This window comes from Microcebus murinus, chromosome 8 (assembly GCF_040939455.1).
Source record: "Microcebus murinus isolate Inina chromosome 8, M.murinus_Inina_mat1.0, whole genome shotgun sequence".
NCBI classification, from domain to species: domain Eukaryota; kingdom Metazoa; phylum Chordata; class Mammalia; order Primates; family Cheirogaleidae; genus Microcebus; species Microcebus murinus.
This window is the reverse complement of record NC_134111.1, coordinates 107,324,838-107,350,929: the sequence shown is the minus strand read 5'-3', so window position 1 is coordinate 107,350,929 and position 26,092 is coordinate 107,324,838. Positions and strand designations below refer to the sequence as shown.

The 26,092-nt window shown below is 65.7% G+C and overlaps 2 protein-coding genes across 2 annotated transcripts; both read right to left on the bottom strand.

Annotated features, from left to right (window-relative positions):
* Positions 1-861: 861 nt before the first annotated feature.
* NEU4 (neuraminidase 4) lies at positions 862-7,625 on the bottom strand. Its single transcript, XM_012762441.3, has 4 exons — positions 7,536-7,625; positions 3,227-3,433; positions 2,825-3,080; positions 862-2,094 (listed from the first exon to the last, which is right to left on the bottom strand). Exons 2-4 carry the CDS (start codon positions 3,425-3,427, stop codon positions 1,103-1,105), a joined length of 1,449 nt encoding a protein of 482 aa, XP_012617895.1. The 5' UTR covers positions 3,428-3,433; positions 7,536-7,625; the 3' UTR covers positions 862-1,102.
* Positions 7,626-9,172: 1,547 nt separating this feature from the next.
* Positions 9,173-13,772, bottom strand: GAL3ST2 (galactose-3-O-sulfotransferase 2). The gene is made up of 4 exons (XM_012762443.3): positions 13,705-13,772; positions 12,775-12,858; positions 11,494-11,764; positions 9,173-10,778 (listed from the first exon to the last, which is right to left on the bottom strand). The coding sequence occupies exons 1-4, from the start codon at positions 13,770-13,772 to the stop codon at positions 9,966-9,968; spliced, it is 1,236 nt and encodes a 411-aa protein (XP_012617897.2). The 3' UTR covers positions 9,173-9,965.
* Positions 13,773-26,092: the final 12,320 nt, after the last annotated feature.

Genomic DNA, 26,092 nt, shown 5'->3' with positions numbered 1-26,092 from the left:
AGACAGGCCCAGGGCCCGGCAGGCGGCCTCTCCTCCGAGGTGCTGAGGCTGGCTGCAGCTGGGGGAGTCCCTGGACGGCAGCCCAAACGCTCGGGGCCCTGAGGGGCCCCAGATCCAGGCCCCACCCGCCCCGCTGCACCGCCAGAGACCCTCCCTGCAGGCAGCGGCCGTGAGGATGGGGAGCAGAGGGGGGTCCTGCCTGCTCCCCTGGGAACCCTGGTGGCTTCGAGGCCTCCCGGACACCCTGGGGACCAGCAGTGGGTGCCCAGCCTTGGGGAGGCCCCGCGGTCCTGGAATCCAGGGAGGTGACTGGACCAGAGACACCCGAAGGAGCTCCCCACACACAATTCACAGCCGGGAGTGGTGGCAGGGCGGGGGCTGGGGAAGGAATGAGGAGAGGCCCAACAGCGCCCTCCGGAGCCCAAGTGCGCTGAGCGCGGGGTCGGGCGCCCACGCAGTCCTTCCTGCTTTCCAGCGTCCTGTGATGTGCGCGGATGGTTTCTACACTCAGAAATGGAGACTAAAAGCATAAGGTAAAGGGGCCTGCCTGAGGGAACGCCCCGACCCAGTGGGGGCAGTGGAAGGGAGGTGACGGCCCGGGGAGGTGACCACCTCGGGGCGTCCAGCTCTGCCCTGGCGGGGAGGGCGCGCAGCTCTGGCTCGGGCGCTGGGCAGACGCGCCACTCACGAGTCCCAGACTGATCTCGGTTGTCAGAAGAGGAGGTGGACAGAGGTGCCTCTTCCTCTCCTGCCCCTGCTGGCCACTCGAGGCAGCGCGAGCTGTGGGGGTTCCGGGGAGCCACCCAGGCACCAGCGCCAGCCCAGGCCTTGTGCGTGAAAAGAACAGCAAAGAAGCATCTGCCTGGACACGGGGGACCCTTTATTCCCCGCAGTGAGCACGCTAAGGGGAACCCAGCGGCGGGCGGGCGGGACGTAGCCTGGGCTGTGGGGTCCTGCACCTGCCCCGCCCCGCCCCAGGAGCCAGGGCCCAGCTGGCCAGCGGGCCGTCAGAAGGGCCGGCACTGAGGCTTGTCCCCGAGGTGGGGTCCTGCACCCGCCCCGCCCCGCCCCGGGAGCCAGGGCCCAGCTGGCCAGCGGGCCGTCAGAAGGGCCGGCACTGAGGCTTGTCCCCGAGGTGGGGCCGCCGGGGGCCCGAGGGCACGTTCTCCAGGACCTCGCGCAGGGAGAACATGCAGAAGGAGATCTCCTCGTAGGAGGTCCTGGCCCCACTCTCATACAGGCAGGCGAAGGCCAGGGCCCCCACGGGGCTGGGCCCGATGGACACCAGGTCGGAGTAGCCGCTGGGGCCCTCGTAGATCACCCAGGGCTCCGTCCAGCTGTGGGGATCCAGTGGGGCCCGGCTCAGGCGGATGCCCATGTGCAGCCGAGCCCTGAGCCCGGCGGGGTGGGAGTACAGCAGCCACGTGGGGCTCTGGGGCAGGGTGGCAGGGGTGGCAGGCAGGGCCAGGGTGCAGGGCCCCTTGTCCCCACCGACCCCAGGCCCAGGGCCAGGCTGCCCAGGGCCATCCCTCCGGCACTGTGGGTGGCTGAAGGGCCCCTCCGGCACCTGGCCTCCACGGGGCTCCCCAGTGCCCTCCGCTGGGGGTTCCTGGACTCCAGGACAGAGACGGGCAGGGTGGGGGGGCCTCCTGGGACCCACCGCCCATCCCTCCCCCGGCGGCCTGCTGGGGGGCGGGGCTGGGAAGCCCACGATGCTGCCCTGGCAGCCCCAGGCTGTCTCAGCCAGGGGGGGCACGAGCTCCCCGGGCAGGAAGGAGCTGCCCTCATCGGTGCTGAGCGCCTGCACGCGGCGGCCCAGGGGGCTGCGGGCGTTGCAGTAGAGGACGCTGCTGGCCCGGCCGCCGTCCACCACGGCCAGCTGGCACTCGCCGGAGCGCAGGTTGGGCACGAGGCCCCCGCAGTGCCAGGAGCGGCCGTGGTCGTCGCTGTAGAAGGCGAAGGCGTGGGGGCTGGTCCGGCAGATCTTGCCGAAGCACTCCCGGCGGTCCACGCGGTAGGCGTAGGCGGGCACCAGCAAGCGGCCCGAGGGCAGCTGGATGCCGTGGCCCGGGCCCACGGCGAACGTGGCCCAGCCTGCGGAGAGCAGGGGCGGAGGTGCGCTCTGGTTACAGGGGGAGGGTGCCACGGGCAGTGCCCACACGATGGGAGATGGGGACCTGGGCCTCAGCGGGGGCAGCTGATAGCCGACCTCCCTCCACACGACACTCATCCGGCCACCGCAGTCCTCCCAGGCAGGACAAGCCCCTCACTGCCATTAGCAGGCGCTCAGGAGCCCGTGTGGCGGATTCTTGGCCAGCCCTGGACGTGTGAGCTGCCAGCCAGTCCCAAACCCAGGCTGGTGGCCACCGGCGGTGCCCGGCATGAGGGCTGCCCAGAGAGAGAGCAGAGGGTTGGGGGGGTGAGGACCCGCAGGCCAAGGTCCCTGGACAAGCTGTGTGTCCCGTCCACATCCCACGTGTGGCTGCCACGTGCCACGGAGGGAGTGGGTGGGCAGCTCCTGGGCCGGGGCAGCAGGGTGGAGGAGATGTCTGTGGCCAAGGCCCTGGGTGGTGTGAGGGGAGGCGGCTGCCGGGTCTGGGGCCAAGAGAGGCCTCAGCACTGGGCCTCCTCCTCTGCAAGAGCCCGAGGAAGTCTCAGGTCGGCGGGGCAGCCTGCTCCTGCCCGCCAGGTGGCTGGGAAGATGACGGTACCGTGCCTGGGGTCTGGAGGACGCTTGGCCACATTTGGGTGGAGGCCCAGGGCGGGCCGGGCTGCCCAGAGACCCCCTGCTGCACGTGGACTGTGGCCCCAGCTGAGCGCCTACCCTGCACAGCACCGCCGATGGCCTCCTCGGTGAGGTCGCGGGCGCTGCCCCACGTGAGGCCAGCGTCGCGGCTGCTCACGCAGCAGAGACGCGCCGCGTTCCTGCCTGTGGCGATCTGCACGGCCTCAGGCGTGTGGCCCAGCACGGCGATGAAGAAGAGGAAGACGGTGCCGGTGCCGGCGTCCAGCACGGGGCAGGGGTTCATGGAGCGGTGCTCCTCCAGGGCCGCCGAGCCCAGCACGCTCAGCGCGCCCCACTGCGGGGGAGGAGGGGCCGCTGGCCAGGACGCCTGGGACCCCGGCCCAGTCCGCAGGGGCACCTCGGGGGCGGGGCCCGAGCTCGCCCATCCCACCTGAGCACCCACCGTCCCCAGCGCCAGCCCCACCCCACGCGGCCACTCACCCGCACGGAGCCCCCGGCCAGCGTGCCCCTCCTGAGCGCCAGGCGGTGGGCGTGGGAGTCACTGGGGCTGAGCCGCTGCTCCGCGAAGGCCAGCAGGGTGGGCCCTGGGGGCACTGGGAGCAGCGCGGGCACACGGTAGGTCAGGCCCGTCCTTTCCCGCTGGAAGAGCACGGTCCGTGCCGGGGCACGAGGGGGCCCCATGCTCAGCTGCTCAGAGCGGGGCCTTGGGTCATTGGACGGGGCCGGGGAGCCCCAGCCCCACACCCACACGGCTGTCGGCACTGGGGAGGGCTCAGCGGGTGCAGACGTGCCCACCTGGGCCCCACCCTGTGCTGCCGTGGGGACAGCCCTGTCTCACACTCCCTCACCCCAGACCCGGGCAGCTGCTCCCCAGCACACCCACAGCCACAGCACCCGACGTCAGCAAATCGGCCCGGCCTCCTCTCAACACAGCTCGAAAAGCCGGCCAGGCCTGGTTGGCTCTGGGTACAGGGGAGGCTGGCCAGAGAGGACGCAGGCCCTGCCAGCCCATGTGCCCAGGACGCACAGTCACCGCAGAATTCACCCGGCACGACGCTGGACAACTGGACAACCAGAGTGCTAGGCTTCAGGCAAGGAAGAGCGCAGCATCCCCAAAGGAGGGGCTGCAGCACCACAGAAGCCACAACTAACACAGAGACCTGCACACACAGGGATACATGCACACATACAGGGACATGCACACACACAGGGACCTGCACACACACAGGGATACATGCACACACACAGGGACCTGCACACACACAGAGATACATGCACACACACAGGGACCTGCACACACACAGGGATACATGCACACACAGGGACCTGCACACACAGGACATGCACAAACACAGGGACACGCACACACATGGACATGCACACACAGGGACATGCACACACAGGGACATGCGCACACACAGGGACCTGCACACACAGGGACCTGCACACACAGGGATAATGCACACATACAGGGACATGCACACACACAGGAACCTGCACACACACAGGGATACATGCACACACACAGGGACCTGCACACACAGGGACCTGCACACACAGGGATACATGCACACATACAGGGACATGCACACACACAGGGACCTGCACACACACAGGTATACATGCACACACACAGGGACCTGCACACACAGGACATGCACACACACAGGGACACGCACACACATGGACATGCACACAGGGACATGCACACACAGGGACATGCGCACACACAGGGACCTGCACACACAGGACATGCACACACACAGGGACATGGACATGCACACACAGGGACATGCACACACAGGGACATGCACACACACAGGGACCTGCACACACACAGGGATACATGCACACACACAGGGACCTGCACACACACAGAGATACATGCACACACACAGGGACCTGCACACACACAGGGATACATGCACACACACAGGGACACACACACACAGGGACATGCATACACACAGGAACCTGCATACACACGGGGACACACACACAGGGACACGCACACAGGGACACGCACACAGGGACATACATACACAGGAACATGTGCACACACAGGGACCTGCACACACACAGGGACACGCACACACAGGGACCTGCTCACACACAGGGGACACACACAGGGACACGCACACACAGGGACCTGCATACACACAGGGACACGCACACAGGGACAGGCACACAGGGACATACATACACAGGAACACGTGCACACACAGGGACCTGCACACAGGGACCACGAAGGGCAGCCCCGGGGGCCTCCTGCAGAGGAGGGGCTGAACTTGAGGGCACCTTTGGGAGCAGAGGACAGACTGCTGGCCCCTCGGGCTGCCCGAGCGAGGGTGGGGGTGGGGAGGCCCAGCAGAGCCCCCGCCCCGCAGGTGCCCCAAATGGCTCCCAGGTGCACCTGGGAGAGGCGGAGGCGGAGCTGGCAGAGGAGCAGCAAGAGGGATCTCAGGCAGGGGCCACGCCCTGCCTCCCACCCTCCAGCAGCTCTCTGGAGGGGCTGACGTGAGAAGCAGCTTTGTGCCGCCAACCCTGGGTGCTCGCGAGAGCCATGAAGGGAAGGAAAGGAGACCTGCCACCACCCGTGCCTCCCACATGCGTGGGTGCACACAGGCGGGAAGCAAGGCTGGGGAGACCAAGTGGGCTTCCTGGCGGTGGTGATCGGGGCCGAGTGAGCGCTGAGGGGAGTGGGGCAGGGGATGGACGACATTCCAGTGACCAACAGGATGGATGAAGGCCCCTCCCCGGCCGTCCACAGCCCACCTGCAGCCTCTTCCCGAACTCGGCTGGTCACCGGCCCCCCTTGCCCACGGACCGGGCTCCTGCAGGGGACAGGCACTTTGTGGTCAGACGCTGCCTGCAGGACGCCCACGCCCGTGTCCTCACCCCACCCCAGATGCAACTGCACCTGTGCGTGGGGCCCTCACCTGGGGGCACCTGAGAAACTCTCCCACGAGCAGCTGGCCCCCGTGCCCCGAGCGTGGCCGGCAGCCTCTCTGGGACCCGCCTGCCCCTGGGAGTTTGCTCCCAAGAGAGGCTCCCAGGGCAGGGGCCGTGGGGGTGTACTGGGGGCTCGCCTGGGGTCTGCCCGCCACAGGCTGGGCCCGCCAGGGGCTTGTGGGTCTGACTTGCTCGAAGGCAGAGCAGGGCCATGAGTGACAGGCACAGCGGGCGCAGGGGTGCCCGGAAGGAGCCGCACACAGCTGGGGGGTGGCGCCCACTGTGCAGGACTCTGAGCAACCTGGGCCTGGGCCGGCCACGCACAGGAACCAGGTGGGAGCGCCGAGGGGAGGGGAGGGGTGGCACAGTGCCCACGTCACCTGGCCAGGACCAAACCCCGCACACAGGGCCACGCACATTCACCAGGCAGGTGGTCCCATGCATGGAGAACGGGCTAAGGGTGAACGCTCGTGGAAACCAAGAGCAGCCTGGACAGACACCACCTCACCCACCTCAGCCCAGGGCTGCAGCCCCATGGGCCCTCCCTGCTGCCCCCTGCTGCCAGCTCGGCCCGGACAGCAGCTTCCTGTCTCTTGGCAGCCCCGGCTCTGTGCTCAAAGGGCAGCTGTGCCCAAGCGGGAAGCAGGTGCGGTGCCACGTGTCCCTCTGGGCCAAGCAGGCACAAGCGAGACATTCTCTCTGCACTTGGCTCGTTCCCCAAAGCCTGGGACCGCGGGAGCAAGTGTCGGCACACCCTGCAGAAGGGGAGACCCAGGCCCACCTCGGCCCGGGACAGAGCCAGAGAGATGGACACTGCAGGAGCTAGCTGGTCACCCCCTGCTTTGCACAGAGGGGACACTGAGCCCTGCAGAGGGCATGGGGCTGCCACACGGGTGGGCATCCTTGCCAGGGCCAGGCCCCAGGCTCCCACAGAGCCTTGACGTCCCGGCCGAGCCCTCAGCCCAGGAGGAGGAGCGCAGCCAGCCCTGCCCAGCTCAGTCAACCCAGCCCATCCCAGGTGGCTGGACCAGGGCGTCTGCGTTCCAACATTAACCAGCGTCCACACACCCTCCCCGGCAGGGCCCTCCTCGGGGTACCAAGTCACAGAAGGGGAGGTGGAGGCCTGGAGAAGGGGGACCTCCAAGAGAAACTGGTCTTCTGGCACCTGCCCCGGGCAGGTTGTAGGGCTCATTCTGTGGCTCAGCAGGCATGGCCGCAGGCCTCCTGGAAGGGCTGTCCTGAGAGGCCAGCCCAGTCCTCCCCGCACACCCCTGGGCCACCACACCTTGGGAGCTGCCAGAGGCTCAGCCTGCCGGGGCATCAACTCGCACCCACGTAACCTGCAAAGCCCCTTGCACAGAGTTCTAACAGGGGGCCTGGTGCGGCTCTGTCCCCTCAGACTGTTTCTGTGCCACATGCATCATGCCCCGGCTGGGGCCAGGACTGGGGACTACAGTCCTTCTGCCAGGTGGAGTGTCACCGACCGGCCCATCTGCAGAAGGACCTGTGGACTGGGGCCGGGCTCCCAGCCTTGGGCACCCCCCACCAGTCTGCATCCGTCCTGTGCTCTGAGTCTGGCCTGGGGACCCCTCAGTGTCACACCCCCATGTGGGACAGGAAATTGTCCCCCTGGGGATCCATGTGGGGCCTCTGGCTGGAAGGGCCCAAGGGGTCTAAGCAGCCCACCCCTTGTTTCAGAGGAGCTGCCCTGGGGGTGGGACTTGCCCGTCACCCCCAGAGAAAGAGGCAGGGAGCAGATGCCCTCAGGAGCCAGGTCCTGGCCCGAGGGCCCGGGGTGCAGGGCGAGGGCACTGCAGGGTGAGCGGGGTGTACTCACCACTCACCGGCCTCCTCGGGAAGGCTGCGGAGCTGCTGGAGGGGCGGCCGCTCGCCCGTCCAGCGCGGAGACAGGAGCCCACTGTGTGGGTGGTGAGCGCAGGAGCTGGCTGCGCCCCAGCGCTGTGTCAGGACGCTGACACCCCCCTCGGGCAGCACAGCTGCAGCCAGACCAGTGGGCGGAGGATGCCCGGAGCAGCGTCCAGTCGGGCAGCACAGCTGCAGCCAGACCAGGGGGCGGAGGATGCCCGGAGCAGCGTCCAGTCTGCCCAGGGCAGCACAGACGGCCCAGGTCAGCGCAGGCCCCTCTGCACTGGGACGCTCAGGGCGGGGCACCTGGGATCGGTCCACCACGGGGTAGGGGGGCGAGGGGCAGTTGTCCCTTGGCCCCAGGATGCCCTCTGGGCCTCGACAGACCCCGGTCCCCTGTTCGTGCTCCCAGGCCCGGCCGGCACCTGAAGAGCCAGCATAGCACCCCAACTTCCTGTGCCCCCGGGCAAAGAGTGGAGTCCTTTGCAGCACAGCCGCCCCCAGGGCTCCTGCCAGCCCTGGTCCTGAGGACCCTCCCTCCCCTCTGTGAAGGCGTAGTCGGCCCCTTCTGCAACATCCGGGCTTCGTGGGAAAACAGGACGTCTTGGGACCTCCAGGCCAAGGTGCTAAACCTGCTGTGTCCCCTCAGGTCCCCAAGGCCCGAGGGGATTTACTGGGGCACCCGGAGAGGCCAGGAGGGTGTGGGACACAGAGGAGGGAGGGCTGGGCTCTGTCTCCCTCTGTCTCAACCTCGTGGCCACGTGGGTTGCTCGCCGCAGCCACAGCCATGGCCAGGCCCCAGGAGGGGAGGACTGAGTCCCCGTGGCTGGGACATGGCACAGCATGCACCCCTCTGCTCACACCAGGGGTCCTGGCCCAGGGGCAGATGAGGGGAAGCGACAGCCTCCCTGCCTGGCGGAACCCCCCCCCCCCCAAACGGAGCAGGCCCACCTCCCTCCTCTCCTCCCCTAAGTCCGGGACTGGCGGAAAGGGCCCAGTGGAGTCCTTTGCAGCACAGCCGCCCCCAGGGCTCCTGCCAGCCCTGGTCCTGGGGCCAGGCGCCCCAGTTCACAGGGCCCCAGTTCACAGGGAAGGGGAGCCCCAGTTCCCTTGTGAAGCCCCTCACTGGGCCAACAAGAGGCCAGGTCTCAGGGCAAGGCCGTCTGATCAGGGGCCAGGCGCCCCAGTTCACAGGCGCCCCAGTTCACAGGGAAGGGGAGCCCCAGTTCCCTTGTGAAGCCCCTCACTGGGCCAACCAGAGGCCAGGTCTCAGGGCAAGGCCGTCTGATCGGGGTGTGCCCGTCACCCGCAGGCCCGCTCAGCCATTCAGAGATCCCTGGGCACACTTGAGGCTCTGTCCCCTTGGTGTAAATGCCCCAGAGGAGGGACTCTCCCTACTGTCTGAGGAAGCTGGACCCTCCCATTCTGAGCTCCAAGCCCCTGGCTGGACAGCCGCTCAGACCCGAGCAGACCCCGGAGGCACAGAGAAGGCCCAGAAACGCCCCTCCCTCACCCAAAGTTTCCAAGACACCCACCGTGCCCCCAGCTTGCCTTGGCCGCACCATGCAGAGCGGCCTGAACACCCTTTCCGTGGACAACGGGAACAGGTTGTTTTCAGAAGTCTCTATTGCAAACAGCGGGCATTTGCACATCACGGTAAAGAGCCCACGCTCCCACCAGTTTACCTCCCCACCAGCCTCGAAGGCGAAGACAAACGGTGCCTTGCTACTGTGACTCCATTTCTTAGACTGCGGTGCGGCCGAGAGCAGGACCCACACCAGGGCCAGGAAAGCCGTGGCCACCGTGGCCCGACTCTCTCCCTCTCCCCCAAGAAGACCTGTTCTACAGAAGAGCAGCGTTTCCCCTTACCCTGGGTCCCCCGGCCCCCGCAAGCTGAGGCTGGGGCTTGTTTCCTTCGCTGTGTGACAGTTTCTTACCTGGTGTCTTTTTTGTCTTCTGGGGCCCCTACCCCCCACAGCCATCCAGACGATCTGGCTGGCACCCTCAGCAGTGCCCACGCTATTCCTTCCTGTCCCTGTGCAGTTCTGGGGAGCCCTTTTTCAGGGCTCCCTTCAGGGACCCACAGCCCCACTACCCGAGGCCCTAGGGATTCCCTGGGCTCCAGGAGCTGAGGGCAGACTGTTGAACCACAGTTAAGTATCATTCGCTCTCCTACTTGTGAGACCTTCCGTCCAATGGACAGAGGCGCAGCTGCATGCCTGCGGCCTGGATTTAGGGCCCTCTCCAAGAGGGGTGAGTCCCGGGCGAGCGTCTCCCTTGGGGGCTTCTCTCTCTTCCTCACGTTAGAGAAGGCCCTGCTGGAGCCCAAGTCCTCCGGGAAGGCTGCGGAGAGGGGCTGGTGTCAGCCGGTGTCCTCTCCCTGGCGCCAGCCCCGCTACTCCTACAGGAACGGGATCTTCTTGGGGGGCTTCTCCGGGAACTGCAGCGAGTACAAGTGGGCCATGTACTGGATCTCGGGCATCGCCATCCGCTGACAGGTGCGCAGCATCGCCGCGTCCAGGTCCTGCCTGAGGTTGTAGCCCAGGATGTTGGCCCTGCCCGACTGGTAGGGGCGCAGCTGCCGGTCGGTGATCTGCGTCTTGTTCTTGGGCGCGGAGTCCTGCAGGCACAGGACGGTGAGCTCCCGCCGCCGCGCCCGCAGCAGCTCCACCTCGCTGCGCAGCTGGCGAGGGCCCAGCTCGGCGTGCAGCTGCGCCCAGAAGCTGCGGTTGAAGTGCTCGTACAGGCGCCAGTCCAGCGCGCACCAGCGCTTGGCGCGCTCGCGGCTCTTGGGCGCCAGGCGAGTGACGGAGCCCGCGCTGCGCGCGTTGAGCCTGAAGGCGACCACGTCGTCCAGCCGCCAGCGCAGCCGGCGCCGCAGCAGCACCATGGACTCGTCGAAGTGCTCGGCGATGAGCAGCAGATGGAAGCGCCGCTCCACCTCGGCCAGGCGCCCACGCACGTAGCTCTCCTCCGCCGGCGCGTCGTGGTCAAAGCCGAAGTCGAACCACATGCTGTTCCTGGCGTAGGCGTTGCGCAGCCCCGCGCTGGCCTTGTAGTGGGTGCGCGGCGTCGCCAGGAAGGCGTCCAGGCTCTCCACGTGGCGGAAGGCGGGCACAAAGTCCTTGTAGTAGATGAAGGAAGACTCCAGCTGGGAGACGGGGTTTCGTAGGATGGAGAAGTAGAAGGTGTCCTTGGGCATGACTTTCTGCACCTGCTCGGAGACAGGCGGGTCACGGGCTGGAGGCAGGCGGGGCACCCTTGGCCACACCTGCTCCCCAGCCCCCCGCCATGGACTCCTGGGGGCCGGCCTGAGCCCGGTGCAGGAGCAGCCAGGCCAGAGGCAAGCCCTGCATCCTACTTCAGTGCTCCAGGGTGGGGTTCAGGCCGAGGACACCAAAAGGGGCTTCTGGAGGAGGGAGCCCCTGCGCAGAGGCAGGCAGGACAGGGGCGGCCCAGGGGCCTCAGGACCTGGGGTGTGGAGCCCGGCCAGCCTCGGGAGGGGGACAGGGTCCCTGGGACTGGGCGCCTCGGGCGCATACTCTCTTACAGGTGAGGAATCCCAGAAGAGCCCGGGACCTGCAAGGCTCCCCTGGCCGAGGTTCTCGCAGGGTGGGTCTGGGTTCACCGCCTGCTGTGCCCCCGTGGAAGTCCCGTTTGTTTCCGTGGACCCGCTGAAGGTCCTACTCCGCTGGAGCAGAGTGTCCAGGAGGGAGCAGCAGGTGGGCTCCCCACCTCCCAGCCCCCTCCCTGCCCCTCCCCCTGCGAGGTCCTCTTGCCCCTCCCCATAGCACACCTGAGCTGCCCTCCCCCCCCTCAAGAGGCTCCGTACACCCCACCTCCACAGCCTTGGACCCCGCCTCCAGCCTCCAGGCCACCCCGCCCCCACCTGTGTCCTGCAGGCCTCGACCCCCAGGGGCTTCCCGCACCTCAGGCAGGTTGAACCTCAGGTGGTTGCACATGACGTTGAAGCGCCGCAGAGGGCCAGCGCCCGTCCGACTCACGCCCTCCACATAGCGTGCCAGAAAGAGCCAGGGGTAGCCCAGGTGGACGCGGGGGCCGGCGGGCAGTGCCGCAGACAGGTTGTGGCTCTCGACGAAGCGGTAGAGGATGTTGAGCACCGTGCTGCCGGCCGTCTTGTGCGTCTTGAGGAACATGATGTTGGTGACGGGCGGCTCCTCGGCCCGGCCCCGGAACAGCCTGGGAGGGCGGCACAGGTGCCGTCAGCGGGTGGGGGCGCCCATCCCCGGGCCGTGCCTCGACGGTGGGACCTCCAGCCCAGCAACCCCAGCAAGACCCCCAACTGGCACCCCAGCTCTAGGCTGGGCGGCCTGCTGGGCAAGCACCCTGTGCCCAACATCATGACCTCAACACAGCAACCCCCGCAGAGACCCCGAACTGCCCCCATCACCATGCTGTCCCCAGCCCTGTGCCCCCACCAGCCCAGTCCTTTTAATAAAGCGATTTGTTCTGTGAGGTTTGAATGGTCCAAAGGCCATTCTTAGGGATCTGGAGACTATGTGTGGCCTACAGGCCGCAGGTCCATCTGCTCCCACGGCGTGCCACTGGCTCAGCCCCGGGGTCCCAGCCCTGTGCCACTGGGTCAACCCCTTGAGGACCCCAGTCTTCTCTCTGGCTCCCAGGACACCTGCCTGGCCCCAGCCCATGACCTCGGTCATGTGTGCACCATTTCTTGGCTGACCCTTCATCCCAGGAAAAGGCAGAGCCCCAAAGCTCTGACACCGGCCAGAGCAGGCTCTGGGGCTCCTCCTGTGACCCCATCATGGCACCCACCATAGGGACCTGGAGCAGCAGGGCAGGGCTAGCAAGCGTGACCGGGATGGGGACACAGGGTCCAGGGGCCATGCCAGCCCTGGGGCAGGGGGTGAGCACAGACACGATCTGGGACCTGCCTGCCACAGCTTGGTCCAGGGGGTGTCGGTGCCCCTCCCTCCCATGGAGAGCCAACAGGGGGCCATGGGGCAAGGGGTGGCCCAGGGTTTCAAGACCCTCCCAGCAACCTGACTACAGTGGGCTGGAGGTGAACAGGGACTGCCACAGGTCTGGCCCTCGTCCTCCCAGACTGCACCTGGGCTTGGACATGCTGACCAGGCCACCTGTCGGGAGGAGCCAGGAGGCCTCCCAGAGGCTCCCCTGGGCCCCCGGCCGTGCCCACCCCAGTGCTGGGAGGTGCCCAGGGCAGCACTTACGGCATGAGCAACTGGACGTCCCTGTGCAGGAAGCTGGCCAACAGGAGCACAGCCAGGGCCAGGAGGAGGACAGCCCGGAAGCGCCTGCGGGCAGGGTGACCCCATCAGTGTCGCCCAGGTCCAGGGCCACACCAGCCCCCCCTGCCCCCAACCTCCCCTGCCCTGGAGTCAAACCTAGATCCTTGGGCCTCCCCTACTCTCTGTAACAACCCGTGTGAACATCTGCTGGGCACCTGCCCGAGAGGTAGAGGTTTCACCTGGCCACCACATGGCTGCCCCGTCCCCTTCCCTGGACCGACTGTGGCGAGATGGAGTCCCCAAGCTCGGCACCTCCAGGGGTGAGAGGCTGAGAGGTGGGTGCTGTGGACTGAACTGTCCCCTGAAAGCCCCTATGTTGAAGGCCTGTTGTATGGAGGTGACTTTGCCCTTTGGGAGGTGATTGGGTGGGATGAGGTCCTGACGTGCACCTCCCCCAGCCCACGTGAGGACGCACGGAGAGCTTGGTGCCTGAGCCGGGAAGACAGTCCTCTCCAGGGCCGACCTGGCACCGCGATCTTGGGCTTTTGCAGCCTCAGAACCAGGAAATGCCTGTGGTTCAAGCCACCCTGTCCTGGCAGCCTGGCTAAGACAGCGACAAGAATGGCGTCTCCCGACAGAGGTGGGGCCCCCGGGAGAGGGGACGGGCCCCACACAGAGGCCTCGGAAGGCCTGGCCTGGGCCTGGGGACGCAGGTGGACACAGGCTGCGGTCCCTGGGCAGGGAGCCCCGGTCCTCTCACCCCCTGGGCAAGGCTCCCCATCAGCGGAGAGCAACAGAGGGACCCTCGAGGAGGGGTAGGGGTACCATATGGGCCGTGGCCTCTCAGTGTAGGAGGCCAAGCACAGGCTCCAGAGGGCTGGATGCCAGATCTGGACTCAAAGAGCTTAGTACCTGGAGAGGACACAGGATGAGCTTCCTGCTTGGACTGGGGCTTTTACACAGGGCTTCACAGGGTCCATAGGAGTGCGGCAAACAGATGAAGAAGGAGGAATTGCCACAGAGGTGAAGCGAGGCGTGTGGGAGGAGGGGCAAGGGGGGGTGCCAGGACAGCAGGGAGAGCAGACTTGGGCCTGGTGGCCCTCCCAGCACCTGGAACCGGCCAGTGTGGCCCCCGCTGCCGCTCTGGGCGGGGGAGGAAGGCCAGGCGGGCCCCACCCCCGGTCCCAGGCCCCGCCCTAGGAGTCGCTGCAGGCAACAGGTCCCTGCTGCCCACACTCCTCTGCTTTGGGGGAAAGCAGATGAGTTTTGCATAAAACAATCTTGAAATTTAACATAATGCCCCCAAACAGAATTTTTAACTAAGAAGTAAATTCTAAAATTCAAATGGATGAAACGCACAGCCTGACAGCTAGGAAAATGCTAAGCAGCAGTAACCAGGAACGCCAGGTCCCCAAATGGGAGAACGGATACGAGAGCGGGCGGACAGCCACGGCCGCGGAGCTGCCAGCCGAGGGCCCCAGGGCAGGGGACGGGCAGCCGACGGCGAGGGCACACCTAGCGAGCTCCCCACGGGACTCGGGTTTGCAGCTCGCTCCAGAGATCAGGGTAAACTGGCCCGAAGGTTTAGGTGTGAAAAGTGAAGCCACAAAGCAGTTGAGGGAGGACAGGACTGAGCTTGCGGGTCTGAGCAAGACACCAAACAAGAAGGTGTTAAAAACAGAAAAGGTAAATCTGACAAGAATGTAATGTCTCTCCGCAGCAAAGCCGTGGCCCCAGGGTTGAGATGACAGCTGGGGGACGCAGGTGGGTGACGGGCACACTCACCCCTAGCAACTGTCCGTCCCCACTGGGGTGCTGCGGTCCACCCTGCTCCCCGAGTGGCCACCCCAAAGCCTCTGACAGCGACCAGGTAGACCCAGGCCTCCACCCCCGGCTGTCCTGCACCCCACACGTGGCCAGCCAGGGGCCACCAACAGCCCAGCCCCACGGGGACTGCCACCTGGCCTCGGCCCCTCGCTCCCAGTCACCGGCCAGGGCACACGGTCTACCGACCTCACTGCCCCCCAACACCCGCCCTGCGCCACGTCCCCCTTCAGACGAGACCCGAGCGCCTGCTCCCCTTGGCCGTGCAGAGAGAACCTCGGGGCGTGGGGACCTGGGGCGCGCGGTCTCCTCTCAACCCCGCCACAGCCGCCTGCACCACGCCCCCTTCAGACGAGACCCGAGCGCCTGCTCCCCTCGGCCTGCAGAGAGAACCTCGGGGCCTGGGGATGTGGGCGCCGGGCTCCAGCCACAACAGCGAAATAACGGACTTTGGGCGAGACGAATCTGTCTTCCACGGAAGCCAGCGCCACAAGAACGGGCCGTGACTGTTCTCACGACCAGCGGGGCCCTGAGCTTTGATGACCCAGCAGCGGGGCGGTGGCGGGAGGGCTCCCGCCATGGCCCTTGTCCCCAGGGTGCTCCTCTTCACCAGTCTCCAAGGAGCCCTGGGCCCTGCTGGGAGGAAGTGGCCTTTGGGGCCCGGGGCTGGGTGCTGGGGGTGTGGGGCCCGAGACGGGGCTCCCTCCTGGGCCTTCCCGGCCGTCAGCCTGGGAGCTGCTCGCACAGAGACAGACAGTGCCCGAGGGCCCACCCCACGTCCAGCTCCCGCTTTCAGCAGCCCCCGTACGTCTCGCGGCTGTTAGCCACGCCAGGAGCGTGGGTCCCGTGGGCTTCGTGCCAGGCACACGTGCACCAATGCCAGTGCCGGCCGGGCACACGCACCTGCGCCCACGCCACGCTCCAGGCCCCGCAGACGAGACGGGAGCTCCCCACCCTCCCTTCGGCCTCTCTCTGCGGAAACTCCCACGGGGGCTACCACATCCCCACGTCAAAACGGGAACCAAAGTGACCCGAATCAGCCAGGCCCTGGGGCGGGGGAGGAGGGGGAGGAGGGGAGGGCGGCCGCAGCATGGGGGGGCCGGCACCCCAGGGTGGGAGGCACCGCCTGAGTGGGAAGGGACGTTTTCCCACCGCAGAAGAGCCGGCAGAGTGGGGGTGCTCTCTGCTGGCCACGGTGGGGTCAGGACGCCCTCCCAGGGAAGTGGTTTACACAGCCCCACATGGTTAGTGTTTAACCCGCCCTGATAAGGGCTGTGGCCCTTCCCCAGGCTGGCCTCCCCACACGCTCAGCCATCACTGTGCCCATCGCCTCAACGGCCTTCCTCAAACGCCGCGCTTTGAGGGCTCCTCGCAGACGCTAATAAAACCTGGCGCACGCTGGCCACCTGCCGCGGCTTTGCATTTGCTCCGAACCAGCCCTCAAAGCAACGTGCGTTTGTCTCCACTCACTGCAGCTGCCTGGCCGAACGGTGCGTCTCAGAGGTCCCATGTTCATAAACCACCGAACATTGCATGCGCTGAGCTTTTAGGGGCTTCCTAAAATCCCAAGGACGCGCCCCTCTAAAGTTTGTCTGTGGCGCTCAGAGCTAGCGGCCGGGCCCTGCACCCTTTCTCTGGGGTTGGCCAGAGTCGTCTGGGTTGGGAGAGCCTCAGGGCTTGAAGGCTCCCGCCAGGCTCCCGTGGTCCCGGGGCCGATGGCTCTGGGCCAGGCTGGGCTGCCAGGGCCGCCGCGCACAAGGACGTGGCAGTGGCCGACTGCACTTATAGACAACACTGGGTGCGGCATTGGCCCAGTTCCAGAGTGGGCCAGTGGCGACGAGACGTTCAAGGCCCAGGCCCTGGCGACCTGCAGGTGGGCAGTTCCCGGGCATCTTTCTGGGTAAGAACTAATAAAATATCTAAACTTATGGATAATAAACAGTCTTTTTTTTTTTTTTTTTTTTTACAGAGTCTCACTCCATCGCCCAGGCTAGAGTGCTGTGGCGTTATCCTAGCTCACAGCAACCTCAAACTCCTGGGCTCAAGCAATCCTCCTGCCTCAGCCTCCCGAATAGCTGAAACTACGGGCATGCGCCACCATGCCTGGCTAATTTTTTCTATATATTTTTATTTGTCCAGCTAATTTCTCTCTATTTTTAGTAGAGATGGGGTCTCGCTCTTGCTCAGGCTGGTCTCAAACTTCTGACCTTGACCGATCCACCCACCTTGGCCTCCCAGAGTGCTAGGATGACAAGCGTGAGCCACTGTGCCTGGCCTACCTGTGACTGCAGGGGAACACGTAGGAGCCTGGCTGTGCCCACCTGGACTATTGGACGCTGCCCCTCAGGCCCCAGCACCCCTGGGAGAAGCCCGAGCCACACACAGGGCCGTGTGCAGGAACCAACAGCTGGTGCCGGCCGCCCCGGGTAACGGCAGCTCCAGCCGATTACGCCAGACCACAGCGCCAGAGAGGCGGCGCCAGCTGTCCGGCCCCCTGCGGGTCGCGCCATCCGTGGTGGGGGTGCAACCACCACTTGCACTGCCAGGGGTCAGCTACGCTCCCAGCAAAACAGGTCCTGGGCAGGATCGTCGCAAGAGATTTGGAAATAATAGAAATAGAGAAAGAACAGAGACAGAAATAACCGAGATGGAGACACAGTATAGTATAAAGTGAGGGGAGTCAGGGGTCCTCCGGCGTCCCACGAGCTGTGTGGCCCTGAGTGAAATCAGTGTTTACTGGCGCAACAACTAGTTGCCAGTCGCCTGGCACACGCCTCTGACTGGCCAGATGCCCTGTTGCTAGGCAGCTTCTGGTCTGTGAGCCGACAGACTCCCAGATTCCTTCAAGGCAAAGCCCCGCCAAGCTCCCGAAACCTCTCACGTCTCTTGTCTTCTAACACGTCGCAGAGTAAGAACAGCAGAGAATAAATACAGCACCAAGCACACAGACACAGAAAATGTCAGAGCACGCCGCCTTTGGCAAGGCCGAGCACTGTGTTGTGAGCCTGTCTTCAGCACAAATGTGTGGCCAAGGGGGTCCCTTTGTCCACTGAGAGGGTCCGGCAGGGCCGCGTGGGCCCCTGTGTCCCCCTCTCTTCCTGCCTTCCCTCTGCAGCCTCGTCCAGCTGGCCGGACACGATGCTCCCTGCTCTGGCCGTGCCCCACGTCCCCAGGGCCTGCGCTGGCCCCTCTGGGGGCCACCAGAACGCAGCCTAATAGAAGTGACCCTGCTGGGAGGCCGAGGCGGGAGGATCACTCAAGGTCAGGAGTTTGAAACCAACCTGAGCAAGAGCGAGACCCCATCTCTACTAAAAATAGAAATTAATTGGCCAACTAAAAATATACAGAAAAAATTAGCCGGGCATGGTGGCGCATGCCTGTAGTCCCAGCTACCTGGGAGGCTGAGGCAGGAGGATCGCTTGAGCCCAGCAGTTTGAGGTTGCTGTGAGCTAGGCTGATGCCACAGCACTCTAGCCTGGGCAACAGAGTGAGACTCTGTCTCAAAAAAAAAAAAAAAAAGCAGTGACCCTGAGTGGGGCTCCTGGGCCCCCCAAAGCCGAGGCTGAGGACAGTGCCCTGCCCTGCTCCAGCCACACGCCGGCTCACCTGGCCCTATACCCCATTCTGAGGAGCAGGAAGACAGTAGCCAGAACCCAGAGCCCCGACATGTGCCCACTGCCTCTGGCCCCAGCCCGCTTGCTCTCATCTAAGGACAAACACAAATTCTTAAATGTTTTAAGTAAATCTTGAATTCCTAGCGCACCAGCTGCCTCAGCCACCCAGGAAGCAGCTGCTGCCCGGCAGTCAAGGAGATCGTCTCACGGGTCAGGGCTGCCACAGAGCCCAGGAGCCCCCGGAAGGGACCTCAGCTCCAGCCCCCACTTCTGCCCCTCGCCCAGACCCCCGATGGCAACCTCAGGCGCCAGCCACCCCCAGCCCCACCCAGCATCTACTTAGGCATCGTGAAGGTGGGGGGCCGCAGCCCTGCCTGGACCCCAGTGTGACTAGGGGGAACAGCAGTCATGCAGAGGCCGAAGAAGAGGGCCAGCCCTCACTGTGGCCAAGAGCCATCCTGGCGCCTCCTTCCTCGGTGGGGGCAGCTCCACGGAGCTTGAGGAACAGGGGCTTGCCCAGCACTTCCAACTCAGCCTCCAAGAAGCTCCCACGGCTTTGAGCAGCCCCAGCGCAAAACCTCCATCCGAGAAATGTGCCCGGGAAGAGCTCAAGCCCTGCACACCCTGGCACGCTCTGGGGGCTGCTTGGACCTCTGCCCATCCAGCCCAGGGCCCACACCCTCCTCCCACCCCGGCCCCTGCCTGGAGGGCTGCAGTCCTAGGTCAGCAGAAAGACCTGCAGACCCTTGAGGCTACAGACACAGCCTGCAGCCTCCGGCCATGGCGGTCCCACCACACCACAGAGACCACCAGGGCCGCCCAGGCCAGAGCCTGCACTGCCGGCCGGTGGCTGAGGAGGCCTGGACAGCACCATCTCGGAGAACTGCACGAGACACCCCCAAGCAACACAGGCTGCAAGGAGGGGCCCGGCTGACACCCAACAGCAGGAAGGTCTCCAGGAGCTCTCTCCAGGTGGCCTCCCTCAGGCTCCACACCACGTCTTCTCCACGAAAGAGTCCCCCAGGGGAATGCCCCCAAGTCAAGGGTCACCCCAAACCTTGCAGTAGCTGAGAAGTTTGTGCCTTAATCATCACAAGCCAGGAAACCTCTCTGAGCATGACCCGATGGGCACTTTGCAGCCAAGAGTCCCTGGGGGTGTCCAAGTCTCCTTGCCCAGCAGGCAAGGCTCCCTGGGCTGCAGACCGGGCCTGGGAAGACTCCGATCTCTGCTCCAGGCAGCTCCTCTGACCACCCCGGCCGCTGGGCAGGACCGCCAGGCTGCACCACTAACCCTCTGTCCAGGGCTGTCCACTCCCTCTGCCCGTCCACAGGCTAGAGCCAGGCCAAGAGTGTGAGCCTCCGAGGCCTGCGCAGTTCTGGGAAAATAAACGAGAGGCCGGGGGGGGGGGGTCAGTGCCGTCCAGGGCTGTGGGGGAGACTTGGCCCCTCTCTCCTGGGGGCTTTGCGCTGCAACAACATTCTCAAAGTAGCCTCGGACGCTCAGGGCTGCTGCAGCCCGCCTGGCCTTTGTGTCAGGAAGTGCAGCCTGCAAGGCGGTGGCGGAAAACCCCTCCTGCCGGCAAGGAGACCAGGGGCCAAGGAGCCCGCCCTGGGCCGCCCCAGGCCCCCAGGCCACAGTGCCCACCCAGACTGTGCCCACAGAGGCTGGCAGGGGTCCGCGTGGGTGCGCCCTGGCTACCCACTGCCGGCCACCTCAGGGGGCCCCAGCTCAGCCTCAAGGGCCAGGGGACTCGGCCCCAGTTATGGGGCCAGGGGACTCGGCCCCAGTTATGGGGCCAGCTGACCTGCCAGCCTCCACACCACTTCTTCACAATGGGGAGACAACGTCCGCCAGAGGGGAGTCCCCAGCCTGGTCTGGCCCGCCTCTCGGCCACATGACAGAGGTCCCATCGGCAAGCAGCCCTGGCGGCTGGCCTGAGTCACGCCCCAGAAGAAGTTGATGATGTTGGCGACTGTGGGTGCCACGGGGGAGGCAGAGGGCTTGGGGAGCACTCAGGCCCCTGGTCCACACTACACCAGGATCTCCCAAAGCAGGGGTGGGGGTGGGGGGTGAAGCGCAAACGGGGGTGAAGTGCAAACCGGGATGAGTCAGGGGTGAAGTGAAGTGCAAACATAGGGTGAAGAGCAAACGGGGGTGAAGTGCAAACTGGGATGAGCCAGGGGTGAAGTGAAGTGCAAACGGGGGTGAAGTGCAAACCGGGATGAGCCAGGGGTGAAGTGAAGTGCAAACATGGGGTGAAGCGCAAACGGGGGTGAAGTGCAAACCGGGATGAGCCAGGGGTAAAGTGCAAACGTGGGGTGAAGCGCAAACGGGGGGTGAAATGCAAACACAGGTTGAGCTGGCAGGTGAAGTGAAGTGTAAACATGGGGTGAAGCAGAAATGGGGGTGAAGTGCAAACACGGGTTAAGCTGGCAGGTGAAGTGCAAGCGTTTCTGGGCCTCACCGCCTCCCTGCAAACCTGAACTCCCCTCTGCCTGCGGAAGGAAAGCTGCACGCCTGGGTTCAGCCTCGCACCGCGCATGGTCCCCGGCGGGCAGGGACAGGCGCCTACCCCCGGGAGACTTGCTCCAGCGTGCGCAGCCCCCGCCCCGTGAGCATGTTCCAGAGCACATGCTGGTGCCCCCGACAAGTGCCAGGCATTTGAGCCCCCCCCCAGGGCTCCTGCAGACGCCGGAGGGCCGTGGGAAGGCAAGCCCTGGAGGGCCCGAAGCCCGCCCCGGCTGTCGGCCCAGACGCCCAAGAGGCCCCCGCCTTGGTGCTGGGGTGCAGCTTTCTCACCAGGCCCCACATCCCCCAAATCCAGAACCAGCCCAGGCCGGGCAGGACCAAGAGTTTACTCCCCGGTCTGGAACAAAGCCAGAGGAGGTTGAATCTGGGGACGTGTAAGTAAGAATATCCCAAGCAACTTCCTTTTAAAGATAAACACGACTCGTTTCTGTCAGCCTGTCGGGCCATCCGAGCCTTAAATCACCTGCGTTCACCCACAGGGGCCCAGCCACTGCCCTCTGCCTTACCTCTGCGGGCCGCCCAGTGCAGACAGCATCCTGACCTCCATCCAGGCGAGGCCCAGGCCCCGGCACCCCAAGGTCCCACACCTCGGCCCTGTGACTCCAGGCAGCAGGGCTGCGGCACAGAAAACTGGAGTCCCTCAGGGCTCACCTGCTGGCTCTGGCAGGAGGCCACACCCTCTGCCCTGGCCCGCTGTCCTGGCAGAACTGCCCAGGGCTCAGTCCCTGGTCTCACCAGGTGGGACGCTGGCAGCTGACGGCCAGGGTTTGGGGGGGATGGCACCTCACCCACCCACCTGCAGGGACAGGCCTGGGCAACCCAGAACCCAGGACACCAGCGAATACTCTCGCCTCGGTCTGTGTGCCAGATGTCGGCCAGCTCGGCCAACGGCTTTGAGGATGAGTGTGGGAAACACGGGATCAAATTCTAGAGGTTCCTCCTCCTCCGGCTTTGCAGGAGGTGAAACTCTGGCCACTTCCAGACCGTGAGCTGGAAAAACTTCCAAAGGAGGACACTGAAGTAGAAAATTAATACAAATATTGATTCAGATTTTACTGCGCCAAAGTTCATGTCTTTCTTCAGGAAATAGACATAATTCTGAGACAAACAACAAACCAGGGAAACGCTTTGACCAAGTGTTAAGTCCAAGCAGAGGAAGGATTCTTGCAAGCCAAGCAGAAAAAGACAAATGCCACAGAATAACCGGCCCCTCGCCTCCGCCAGCCAGGCCTGGCATCTGCGGCCTTCCTCCTCGGTGCCTGTGGATGTCGGTGCCGTCAGACACCCTTCCCTGCGTGGCTCTGCTGGACGCTGCCTTCCCAAGAAACCCCCTCTGTCCAGGCCAACGGAGCCCCGAGTCCCTGATGGGCCAAGCTCGTGGCGGCCAGCTCACTGCGGCCACTGAGGTAGGATGGGCCGAGGGCTTGGGGGAGAGAGCCCTGGCCTTCCTGCCACCCAGAGAGCAGCATGGACATGGGCTCCCGGAGACCCTCCCTGCAGGGCGCCCACAGCCCCCTCCCGCCCGGCTCAGCCCCTGCAGGCGCTGTGGCTCCTGCCCCTCTCGCCAAGAGCACCACCACCTCCCTGCCCCGTTCACTACACTTGCACCCGGGCCGGGCACTGTCCTCTGAGCTCAGGGCAGGCCCCTTTGCGGACCCCCAGAGCAGCCCCCGGGCCCGAGGGCTGGGGCGGCAGAGCAGCCCTCCCGGTGCCAGTGCAAGCGAGTGGGCCACGGGGGCCTCGCTGCTCCACCAGACGCTTCTGCCATCCGCAGTCCAGAGAAGCTGGGGGGCGTGCTCCATCTTTAGGGGGGACCCTGCCCTGCTTTCCCTCCCACTCTGCCCAGGGCTCCACAGGCTCGGCCCAGAAACAAGACGATCACGGCTTGTGTGCCCGTGCCCCAGAGCCACTGAGGCCAGAAGCTGGCGCCTCCCTCCCAAGTCGGGTCCCCGGCTCCCCGGTCCCCAGTGACTCTGTGGCCTGAGCAAGAAGAGTGGACGGTCCCCCACCAGCCGCCTTTGACCAGCGAGCAGAACGTGCAACGTGCAAGAGGCCCCGGCCCAGGCAGGGGTAGGAGACGGAGGCCCGGCCGGCCAGAGGGAGGCGGCCACTGGTGAGGGTCCCAGAGCCCCACTGAGACAGAGGGTCTGCTGGGCCCCGCGCAGACAGTGACTCAGCAACACCGATAAAATGCACACAATGGGTTGGAGCAGACACCGCAGCTCGGGGCCGCCGGAGGTCCCCAAGGCCACCCCCACCCACCCTGCCAGCCCACCACCACCGCGTGTCATGACGGCTGCATGTTCCTGGGGCTCCACCTCCCCTCCCTCATCCTGTGGGTTGCCATGTGCCCAGGCGTGTGGCCTGGGTCCCACGGGGAGGGACGCGTCTCGGACAAACCCAAGACGGTGGAGGGAGAGCAGCCGGGGGGCAGCCGGGCGCCGCCTCGGGGCGAGGTGACCACAGCAGAGCAGACGCAGAGTCAATTCTCAGCCTGCGGATTCCAGAGCCCAGGTCTGGGGCTCAGGAAGGAAAAGCTTTCTGTCCCCGAGCAGGACGGTGGGTGAACGAGGGCCAGGGGCTGGCAGGACCCGTGGCAGGAGGGGCTCTAGTCCTGAGGCTCCTTCCAGCCCCTTCCTCACTAGCCCAGGGCTCAGCAGGGACGGGCAGGTGGCCCGAGGCCAGAGTCCCCACGCCCTGTGCTCCGGAGGGTGCCTGGCTCCCTGGTCTCTGCTTTCCGGAGTCGAGGGGTGAATTCTCTCTGCTGAGCAGAGAAGGTTTCACCCTTCCCACCGGTCACCTTGACACCTCTGGATGCCTGAACCCCATCCCCCTCACTGTCCGGAGCGCCCATGGCTATGGAGCCCAGAAGCTGGCTCCGGGTCTTGTGCACTCTGCCCAGAACATGGGGAACATCATCCCACTTTCTGGGAACTCCAGAGAACACCTGTTTGCACACCTGCTGGCACAGGGCCAGTGGGGACAGGGCCTCCTGCCTGGCAGGTGTGGGCAAGGCAGGGTCAGCACGGCTGACTGCAGCCCTGGCCACAGGCACCCGGACATGGTCCTGCCCATGGGCACCCGGACATGGTCCTGCCCGTGGGCACCCGGACATGGTCCTGCCCGTGGGTGCCCGGACATGATCCTGCCCGTGGGCTCCTGGGGCCGGTGAGGGCACCTGGGCTCTGGCCCATGTTCAGACCACATCCAGGCACACCCAAGAAGCTCCCCCCCAGCCTGCCACACCAGCGATGTTCTAGAAACTTCACAGTGACTCTGTTTGCCTGGCAGGGCAGCTGGAAGGACCACAGCTGGTGCTTGCTGGAGGGGCTGGCACTCCAGAAAGTGGGGAGCAGCAGGCAGAGCCACCCACGAGTGTGAGGCTGCCTGAGCCTCAGGCCCGCCATGGTGGGCCTCCCAGGCCCTGAGCCTGCACCGGGACCTGCCCCAGTGTCTCCTCCCCAGACCCTGAGGCCCAGGGGTCCTGGGGGCACCACGCCAGAGACCGGCACCTGCCGGGGCTGGGGGAAGGGGAATGGGCCGAGACGACGGGGTCCTCGACCGCCTGCCAGAGTGAGGAAGGGGTGTCCCAGGACCTGTGGGCCCCTGAGGAAAAGTGACCAGGTGGGCTCAGGTCTGGGCACTACTCGAGGAGGGACCAGGCCCAGGGCCTGGGTGTCTGGAGGGTCCTCCCAGCACAGCCTCCTGTGGGCCTGCTGCCCCACACGCCCCAACACAGGTGACTCAAGCCCCTGCTCCGGCCCGAGGGCCCCCAGCCCTCCTAGCCAGAGTGCCACCTCGGTGCCACAGTGTCTGGGTGGCCCTGGCCAGCGGCTCGAGGGAGGGGTCCCCTTCCTAAGTCCTGTGGGTCACCTTGGAGGGGCCCAGCTACCACCAGGCGGCTTCAGGGGCCCAGGCACCTGGCGAGGGCAGGGGCCTTCTCGGGTCCCGGACGCCGAGGCAGCAGGACGGACCTGAATGTGGAGGGGCCGCTCCAACATGCCGTGCTGGGTGAGCACAGTGGGGTCTGTCGGGGCCCGGCACACTGCCCTGCAGGCCTGCCACCTCTGCTCTGCAGGGCCAGGTCCCAGCAGACGTCCTCGGGGCCCTGCGGGGCCACAGACCCCAAACCCTTCCTCGGGGCACTCTGGGTCCACGGCCCTGACGACCTGGATCCAGGCGGCCCAGGTGGTCCATCCTCCTGTTCACAGGAAACAGCTCACCCCACACACACTGCCTGGGCCGAGACCAGCACCCCACAGCCCGGCGGGGCTCCCTCCCGCCTGCAGCGCCCCTCCTCACCCTCGGCCTCCCGCGGTCCCCTTATGCAACGCCAGCTCGGGTGGCAGAGCTCAGAGGCCCTAAGAGGAAATCACAAGCCTCCCCTGACCCCAGCTCAAGGGTCGTCCCTCCCCACCCCACACGGGCGGTTGTGCTCATCCCCGAGGCGTGGCTGCACCTGCGTCGTGACCAGGTCAGTGTGACTGCGGACGGTGTCGGGCCTCGGCCCGTCAGGTTTTGGACCGTGGACCAGGGACGGCCAAGCCCATCACTCGAGCCGTCTCCAAGGGTTAGCTTCCCGGTGGTTTCCAGACCACCTGAGAATACTTTCCATCTGTGGCAGCCAGCAGATTCTGAGAGGCGTGTGGTCCAGCCAGCCAGCATGGGGCTGTGACAGATTCTCCTGCAGGTCCTAGCAGGTTTTTCCGGGTGTGTGAGCACACAGGGCCTCCCCGTCCTGGGCAGCGAGTCTCCTCGCAAACCCGAATGCGGCCCGGGGTGTCTCCCGTCCGCCCTGCCTGGCTGTGTCGCGCTGCGCCAGCGCTCAGACACCTCTGACCTTAGGGTCTGCTGTTATTTACAGGCAAAAAAAAGCCCAAGAGGTTTCTGAGAACAGCGAGGGAGGCACAGGAGGGGCAGGTAACTCCAGGAACGAGCGCTGGCGCTTGCCTACCTCCGCCCCACGGTCACTGCGGGGCCCCGGCAGGGTGGCCACAGCCCCTGCCCCTCCCACACGCCTGCCCACGCAGAGGCCCACTCTCCAGACCAGCGTCCTCCCAGCGGGCGGGAGCCGTGTGGGGACCGCATGTCCGTGGGGAGCCTGGTGCCGGCCGCTCCTGACCACGGGAGTCAGCACGGAGGCCGTGGCCAGGGCTGGGACTCGCACAGCCCTGGGGTCTTGTAGCCAGAATAGGAAGACGCTTAAAAGCACCCGTGCGGCACCGCGGCCTGCAGCCGCCACCAGCTGGAGCCGCCACTGTCTGGGGCAGCACCGGACCTGACTGCAGCCAGAAGTCCTGCCCGGCAGCGACCACAGGCCCAGGGCAGAGCC